The sequence below is a fragment of the Haliotis rufescens genome, unplaced genomic scaffold (genome assembly GCF_023055435.1).
Source record: "Haliotis rufescens isolate VD_foot unplaced genomic scaffold, xgHalRufe1.0.p SCAF_9, whole genome shotgun sequence".
Classification (NCBI taxonomy): Eukaryota; Metazoa; Mollusca; class Gastropoda; order Lepetellida; family Haliotidae; genus Haliotis; species Haliotis rufescens.
Genome location: NW_025964383.1, coordinates 46,087,434 through 46,096,539, shown reverse-complemented (window position 1 = coordinate 46,096,539; position 9,106 = coordinate 46,087,434). Strand labels below are relative to the sequence as shown.

The following is a 9,106-nucleotide window of genomic DNA, read 5'->3' as shown; positions in this document are numbered from 1 at the left end:
ACGATTGCTACGCTCTTGTTGTCACGCATGTTTCCTGGTATAACCTTACGCCTGTATATGTGTTGTCATTGACTGGAAGCTTAGTTAATTAATTTATTACAGGTATAATTAGTGGTAGCACCACTCGGATTACCAGACAAATGTTCCCATTTGGCATTTGGTAATTATTTAATCTGTATCCCGGTCTGAAGTGGGGTGAAATATAGCTTATGTAATATGCACGTGGCAGCCCAGCAAGAGGAGTTATGAGATGGTTTACTTTTTTGGTAAATCAACTGATCATTCCTTCCCATTTAAGGATCAGCAGAAAATACGTTGATTGAATAATCACAGTTATTTTGCACAGTGGATCTGTTAATAGTAAGTGTTTACATGTCTAGGTTTACGAAAGCAGACGGAATACCCCCATATCTGGGCGTGAAGCGACGATGCAAAAACAACATACTTAATTCAAAGGATTAGCCGATAAAACGTTTATTGATTGTTCATTGTTATCTAACGCTATGTTTTTTTAAGAACCATGGACATTATGAAAATAGTTGTCACGTGGGCTGTCTCAGCTGGCCTTTGAGACTTGACATCTATATGAAACACTGCAAACAAACTAAGTGATCAGTTGGGAAACGAACACCGGTTATAATATCCCGAAAAGCTATATATATTTAAAATATTTGATTGTAACACAGACACGTGACATCGAATAAAGTTATTTGTACAGTTCCAGACGTATGGGATATTGTTCCTTAATGTGGATATTCACGGATACATTCCTCAAACAAGGTAGCTGCCTAAATTTATGCATTTAACATTGGTAGGTTGTAATTATGATATTTGCATATGTTTTTAATCATTTGCCATTGCATTGAATAGAATCATATTTGCTCCTCAACGTTTTCGTTGGGAAGTTCTTCGATGGGAGACAGACGCTGTTTTCACAAGCCTTTTCGTTGGAGGCTTGTATTTGTTACAGTCAATGTGAAAATGTGATTCTATAAAATGTCTGAATATTTCAGTAACTTCCAAATTGACTGAAACATCTGTCCATTTATTTAACTGATTGTTTAACAATTATTAAGAGGTTGAAATGGGCTTAAAACATCAATAGACTAATTATGGTAGGACAAGACCAAAACTATAGAAATGTTCTTTGAATTTCGATTGCTTTTAATCCTATCATTTTCAGTCACTGGGTGATGAAAGTAAAGTATAAAAATGTTTGGAATTCGTGATCATAATAACAGAACGGGACAGATTGTTCAGTCAGTTTGTAAAATAACTGAATATTTAGGCGTTTAATAAATTGCCTAAGTGAAATTGTTACACATTTTGACTATAAAATATACACAAAAAAGCAATGCACAGGTGAAATATTTTCAAAATAGTGTAAACGAAAATCGCACAATACCAAGAAAGTGACTTATCAAAATTTTGTCACCATCACCTTTGCAAAAATCAACATGTCGTTATTATTTCCAAGACTAAACCGTATTTCAGTTTGTTGATCAATATGACAATACGCTCTTACCCTATCAATAAAGGCGACAAAAATGCGCTTACGAATGGCGCAGCACAGTTCGAGTACTTGTCTAGATTTCTGCTATATCATCCGGGTACTCACGGGTACTCACGAATAAACAATAACAAAGGCAACAACCAGTCCCGGGGAATTGCTTTAGATCAGTGCCCCTTTAAGTATGCTATAAAAAAGCTCAAAACAAACTTGTGTGTTACAAAGATAAATTAAGTGTAATATCCGACTGCTGTATATTATTATTCAGCGTTATCTGTATACACTGAATAACCCATCATCATTATCATGCACTCGCAACCTAATGACGTCGTAAATTGGACTGGGCAGCACAGATAAACGCAGTGGCTAAAAGATCACATCAAAGAAGTACCAGCAGTATGACAATCACTATAAGGAGAAAAGGTACAGATAATGGACGTGGGGATTGTAAGAATATGCGGGAAAGACAAAACTTATGATAGTTATGTACATAATGTTAATATCTCATATAAAAATAAAGGACTCGTGGTCGTTGTTTACCGTTAAATAAAAAAAAACTGCAGTGAGAATAAACCACTCGGAACTTCGCATCTCATGGTTTATTCTCCCTGCAATGTTTTATTGTACGATGAACAACCCCCATTCTTCGTTTATTTCTTAAATAAAAGCGACATAATCCATTCCATAATAATACCAATATCTGCTATCAGCAGAATCCATTGTAGGATAAAACAGGAACAAATGAGGAGAACATGATTGAAGTAGGATGAACATTAAGGGGTGGGGATTACACAATGAAACAGTCTGTGGGACACATCTTAAACAGCTTGATTCCTGGTGGGGATGTCCCCAACAAACTCATGATTTGTTTATCCAGACGATTTCACCTGAAGGTCTGTCTGGACAAAGAACGTCTCACTGTGTAGAGTCTGACGATGTGATCTAGCTGTTAAATGGGTGACACTCGATATGATGTCTAGTTTAGGCAAGCATGGTACATATGGGAGGATTTCACCTATGATCCAACCATCCCTCTCCGACGAGAAGTTCGTGAAAACGATATCTGAATCCTCCCCAAGATTCTTCAAAGCCTCAGCCACTTTTGATTTCTTAAGGCCACGAACTGTTGAACTCAAGGATTGCAGGAGAAACAGTGATATTGGTAAAGAGAGAACACCAAACATCAGTCCACCGAGTCCAACCATATGATGGTTATTGGTGTAGACTGCCAGAGAATGGTTATTGGTGTAGACTGCCAGAGAATGGGCAGATGCTTCTACATTCAAGACTGCAGTTTCTGTAGCCTCTTCATGCCAGCAATGCAGAAACAGGGCGACATTTAGAATCAATGTTACCGCAATCAATATAAATTCACTGTTGCTAGATTTCATATACTCCCCAGCATGGATCTTGTGTTGAATTGTACAATGAAGAGAACGCACTTCAGCTCGAAGAGACTCATTTTCATCCATGCGGGTGACATACTTGATTGAATTCACAAATTTGTCAAGTTTCGACCCCACATCATCCCAAATGGAGTTATCTGAAATAATCAAGTACATTTCTAACACAAGAATAACTAGTCCACACAAAACTACAGTTGCTGTGAATAATTTCAAGAGGGCAGAGGTTGAAAACCAAACATCCACGAAAACACACATCAGTCGAAGTATTATAACGAACACAATGGCGGAGACCTGCACACAGATACACAACAGCTTGAGCAATGTAGGAAGGCAGTTGGACGTATCATACTTCCTGGCAAGTTCAGTTACGTCAGCAGGTACTTTTTCTACTATCTGTATCACGCGTTGTCGGCGAATTTTAGCTGAGGATAGAAATAAAAAGATAATTATTTACCATTTGATGATCAACAAGAAATTACCTTTTCTAGTGTTTTCAGGCTCAATGTGAACATGACATGGTGTTGGGTAACCTGATTAGACATTACGACTTTACACCGAGTTTAGTCACCACATGCTAACTTGCTGTTTCATCAATAAAATACGACGCTTTGTGTCCTTGATCTGTGTCAAAAAGAAGGTGAAATAAATAATCTAATTAAAAGTGGCTTAAGTGCTGATTCACGATTAACGTCTGTGTGCTTCTGTTTTAAAAAAAGCGACATTTTGTTCTGTCCTAACAAGAAAGAAAGCGTCATTGTACATGTAGATAATATTTCAATAACCTAAAACACACAGCACACGTGCATGCAGATATCGTTTTCACTAAAATACTTCAGAGGGGCCCTCTTTTCAAAACTCAAGTGAGTCAAATTCAATAGTTAAGTCTAAACTCCTACAATTTAGAGTAACTAGATGTACTTGAAGTGACCAGCACTGGTCACTTCAAGTACATCTAGTTACTCTAAATTGTAAATTATTTTCAAAATAGTTTATGGTTGTCTGTTAGGATTTTAGACTTAACTATTGAATTTGACTCAGGGCAGAGGAAGGACAATAACTGTGATATTAACTCCCCTGGTAAATTACCCGTTCATATTCTTTATTCAATACTCAACCCATCTATCTTGTTGGTTATCACTGATTCTATGCAATTGAACGTGCATGTTTGTTTGGACATAAATAAGACATTTCTTTAGCAGCAGGCAGTGAACCTGACGTAGCACCAACCATTTAGTTTCTCTAAATGTGTTGCCATATTTCGGATCTCCTCTGCAGTTTCCGACGGCGTCTTCTTATGGATCTTTATGCTGTTGGAGATCATAGTGTGCAGATCCAGTGGCACAGTCAACACCGACAGCACAACCCCTCCGATCTTCATAGCCTTGGCTCCCGTCTCCATCACGTCCATCATTGTCTTCCCCACTGCCAACGTGGTCCGAGCTGCGACTGCCCCTGCAACAGCTGTTGTCCTGGCAGCAGATCCGCCCGCCTCTGCTGCTGTCTTCAGCCCACTGAGGATCAGTTCCAGGGTCACCCGACTCTCACTTTCTCCCAGGCTGTTGATTTCCTGTAGTTGAAAGCATGTTGCTCTACTTAGCGACTTCTGATCTTGTATGATATATATTAGTTCCCATTTAGTCAAGAGGTTACATTAAACTCCTTCAAAATTCTTCACAGTTTGATCCATGTATGTTCTACGTTGTCATCTCATTTCTGAAACTATAATCTTGCTGCACTAACAGACACATGATTAAGTGGTTGAAGAGAGGTTACAATGAAGAGTCTATAACTAAAAAGAAACATAAACTGACAGAAAAACATCAAGATATTTAAAAGGTGATTACTTCAGTGATCCTATTGCGAAGTTCATGGCTGTTATTGGAATTCACACTCTTAAGGAGGCTGGCCAAGTCTGTCACAGTTTTCTGATAGTCAATCTTGGCTTGAGCTTCTGTCATCGTCTTGCTGTTGATGATCTTGTCAGCAATGGTTGTCGCCAGTCCACCAAGACCACTAGACACACCAAGAGCAACGCCCGCGATGGTCATCCCTAGGGATGCTCCAAAGGTGAAGGGGGCCGCTGCTATTCCTGCTACAGTTAAGCCTGTAGCTGCGATCCCACCGGATGCGAAGGCAGTCTTGGCGATGTTCATGTCTCGTTGCTTGACATCCAGTTCATCTGCTAGGTGCTTCAGAGCGTCCATCACCTCCTGCTTCTTCCGTTCCTCATCCTGAATGCATCGCAGTATTTCAGCAGCTAGGTTCTGGACGGAGCCTCTGTCCATGGTGCTGTAAGATTAGATGTTGAAAGTGAGTTGACGCTTTAGGGCATATCTAGCAGAAAACGTTTCGTACCATGCGGCAGTGAATATTCTGAGTGTGAAATATGTTGTCAAGATACACCTGCTTTGAATTAGATGTTTCCAGCGTAGATTCTATAACAATGCCGTTTAGTTTATTGTCATTCTACCATGACAAAATAACAAAATATACGCGACCCCTTGGCTAATATCGAACATGATGGGGGAATTGTCCAAATCAGAGATCAATCATGGTTGGTTATAATCGGTAAAAGTTTGCTTTCATACTATCGGACAACTTCTATCATGACCTGCTTACACTTACACTTACAACACTGCACTGCGAGACAATTGCATAAGCATTTGCAGATACCAAATGAAACGACCGTTTCAACGTTTAGCTATAACGTAGTTATAGGTATAATCACTATTTGATAGTGAGTGTTGAGTAACCCACCTTATCTCTGTCAGCTGTGCATCGATATCTTGAGTGATGATAAAGAAAGTCCGATTCTACCCCAGGCACGGATGTGCAACGCTGACGTCACGCTAACAATAGCTCACCAGCGTCGTACATTACAGGCTGTGGTGCAATCTGGGAAAGCCCACGCTAAAGATAGACCAATCAGTTATACATTTAAAGCCGATGGGCATCACAGACTTTTATATAAAACATGAACTTTCGTTTTTATGGCCATTTCCAGAACCCTAAATAATTGAACTTTTTATTTATAGCTAAACTAGCTCGCCTAATGAGTTGAGCACAGGCAATCAATCTGTGTAAACAAACCTTCTACCGACCAATCTTCAAAATGTATAAATAGTGTGGTCAAGACAGGCTTGGAGTTTATTAACTTAGGTTGATTATGAACCTGAGGAGAAATTGGGGTTTAACGTCGCGTTCATGATTATTGTACTTTAGAGCGTGTGTATGAGTAATGTGTGTGTGTGTGGTTGTGTGTGTGTGTTTGTGTGTGTGTGTGTGTGTGTGTGTGTGTGTGTGTGTGTGTGTGTGTGTGTGTGTGTGTGTGTGTGTGTGTGTGTGTGTGTGTGTGTGTGTGTGTGTGTGGTTGTGTGTGTGTGTGTGTGTGTGTGTGTGTTTGTGTTGTAGCGGTTATGGGGTGGATGTTGGTGGGACACACACAACACAACGCTACTCGTCAGTTCACATGACAACCATCTTTATTCAGAGTGCAGATAATAATAATCATAGTAAACCCTGAAAATATAAAATATAAAGCAAACATCATAAGTATTTTTGTAGAAGAACATAATAATATTGCCTTCATGGAGATTAAATACAATTACATGCCTTCATCTTATCAGCTAGCACATTAGCACTAGCATGAATAAATTCTTAAATATAAATAGCAGGATCTAAACTATTTCTGAATAACTATATAAAATTGCCATTTGTAAATACTTTGTGAATACATTACATTCACACAAAACATTAATTTAGAAGGATAACAATATACTAGTTATTAGTTTGAACCATATATATAATTATGTTCCCAACTTACCACTGTGTGGCAATGAGCTTAACTCAGTGGTTCGCAGCAACGTTCAAAGTTGTTTACCGTCACATCATTCTATAACAAGTTGAAATACAACCTTGACAATACTAATAATGGCCATATAAAATAAGATATAAAAACAACCGACCTCCCATACATACGTTCTTATTTCATACCACGTTCAGACAGTTATAGGTTTTAGAACATGTTTAAATAATAATTTAGTTTAGTAAAGTGTATACTAGTAATTCAGTATTTAAGAAGATAACATACTGTAAAGATGCAATATGATACATTTTAGATTGCAATAAAATAAATTCTACATACAACCAACTGTAATGATAGTTGAAATACCTACTTTACTTTAGCTACCAGCTAAGTTTAATTATACACTGATGCATTAATCTAACACCTCTTAAGAAATACAATATGTACAAGACCATATATACAGTATATGAAATACTACACATAAACTAACCTGGATAATGAAATCCTCAATACACAAATATCGGGTTCCATAAATGCCCAATATTCCACATCCACAATCAGCAAGGGGCTGATATTAAGGAAAACGATCAAATATCAATCCAAGTGACCTCCTTGAAAAAATGTGTACAACTGCCAACAGGATATGCCAGACAGAAACCTTTAAAACTACATACACAATAGATAGTAAGCTGACCAGAGACACTAAAGCAGACAGACAAAAGAAACTTGTGCAGTGTGCATACGCATGGGTCAGAACCTGGCCTGACCCAGTGAGGTGGCTATTGTTAAATGCAGGGTGCAGGGATAGGCTTATTGTATTGAGGGCTTGTATAACTCTAAAGGTTTGTTTTTAGGGTACTGTATGTAAAGTTTAAAGCTAAAATGAAACATCTAAAATATTTAACTTATATGTACAAATACTTAAAACATGACTTGGCCACATGTGTGTGTGTGTGTGAATCCGAATCATGCTGATATCTGACCAAATAAAACCAGAGTGTGGTGCTTGTGTCGGTGAGTCCTCTCCATAACTGAGGCTTGATGTGTATCAGGCGACACATATTTAACAAAGTGTATGTTGAGTAACCCACCTTATCTCTGTCAGCTGTGCATCGATATCTTGAGTGATGATAAAGAAAGTCCGATTCTACCCCAGGCACGGATGTGCAACGCTGACGTCACGCTAACAATAGCTCACCAGCGTCGTACATTACAGGCTGTGGTGCAATCTGGGAAAGCCCACGCCAAAGATAGACCCATCAGTTATACATTTAAAGCCGATGGGCATCACAGACTTTTATATAAAACATGAACTTTCGTTTTTATGAGCATTTCCAGAACCCTACATAATTGAACTTTTTATTTATCGCTAAACTAGCTCGCCTAATGAGTTGAGCACAGGCAATCAAACTGTGTAAACAAACCTTCTACCGACCAACCAAATTTCAAGATGTGGTACTTATCGCCAGTTCAAGTCATTGCTTAAACCAGAATCTTACTTATCACACTTATGGTACAGGCATTTTCGTAGCATCATTATTCGTTTTAGACTTGGCCTGAATGATCAAAAAATTAACACAGGGAGATTTTCGTCTATTGAGAAATCCCTAAGGTTATGCCCATTCTGTGACAGTGTTGTCGAAGATGAATTCCATTTTATGTTTATTTGCCCTTTTTAAGAAAATCTAAGAAACAAGTACTTACCGCAGTGGTCATTAACTCATTTTAATGCTATAACATTGTCTTCATTACTGTCCTGCAAGGATCTTCTAACACAAAATCAGCTGGCTTTGTACATACATCATGCGTTTTTGTTACGAAGTGAATTGATACCTTGACTTTGTATCTTATAAAATATGTTATGTAACTCCGTTGTATATGGGCCTATGGCCTTTCATACAATGAAGAATTGAATGTAGCAGGTACAATCGATTGCGCCTTTTTGTTGCCCCAGTTGCTCCCTGTGTGTCCTTTGTTCTTTAGATCCCGTTCTCGATACACGCTTTGTAATTTCTCCGTTATATTTCACTAGATGGCGGGTTGGCCACAGTGGATTTATACAAAGCATTCACGTGGATTGCATTCACATGCAGCAATGAAAGAAGTACTTTCACGTTCTCAGCATTGGTTGTTGTGTGTTATGTAACACTACACTTTCATAGCGTCGTTGTGGAATTTGTGTCACCAAATGTGATGCACTACACTCTTGTAACTCACATATAGTGAGTGAATGAGTGAGTTAAATTGTACATCGCATCGGCAATATTTCAGCCAAATAGCGATGGGAACAAGGTATTAGTTGTAAAATATCTGTCAACAAAGGACAGTAAAATAGTAAGATAGTTTTAAATAAAACAAACCAGATCATAATTTTTAAAAACCATA

General features: G+C 38.3%; 1 protein-coding gene across 2 annotated transcripts; it reads right to left on the bottom strand.

Annotated features, from left to right (window-relative positions):
- Positions 1-579: 579 nt before the first annotated feature.
- LOC124149960 lies at positions 580-7,960 on the bottom strand. 2 transcript variants are annotated; one of them, XM_048391480.1, is made up of 6 exons: positions 7,212-7,960; positions 6,740-6,808; positions 5,674-5,826; positions 4,761-5,205; positions 4,144-4,483; positions 580-3,338 (listed from the first exon to the last, which is right to left on the bottom strand). In XM_048391480.1, exons 4-6 carry the CDS (start codon positions 5,199-5,201, stop codon positions 2,380-2,382), a joined length of 1,740 nt encoding a protein of 579 aa, XP_048247437.1. In that variant the 5' UTR covers positions 5,202-5,205; positions 5,674-5,826; positions 6,740-6,808; positions 7,212-7,960; the 3' UTR covers positions 580-2,379. The 2 variants fall into 2 exon arrangements, with proteins under 2 accessions (XP_048247437.1, XP_048247438.1); XM_048391481.1 differs by having other exon boundaries at positions 7,813-7,960.
- Positions 7,961-9,106: the final 1,146 nt, after the last annotated feature.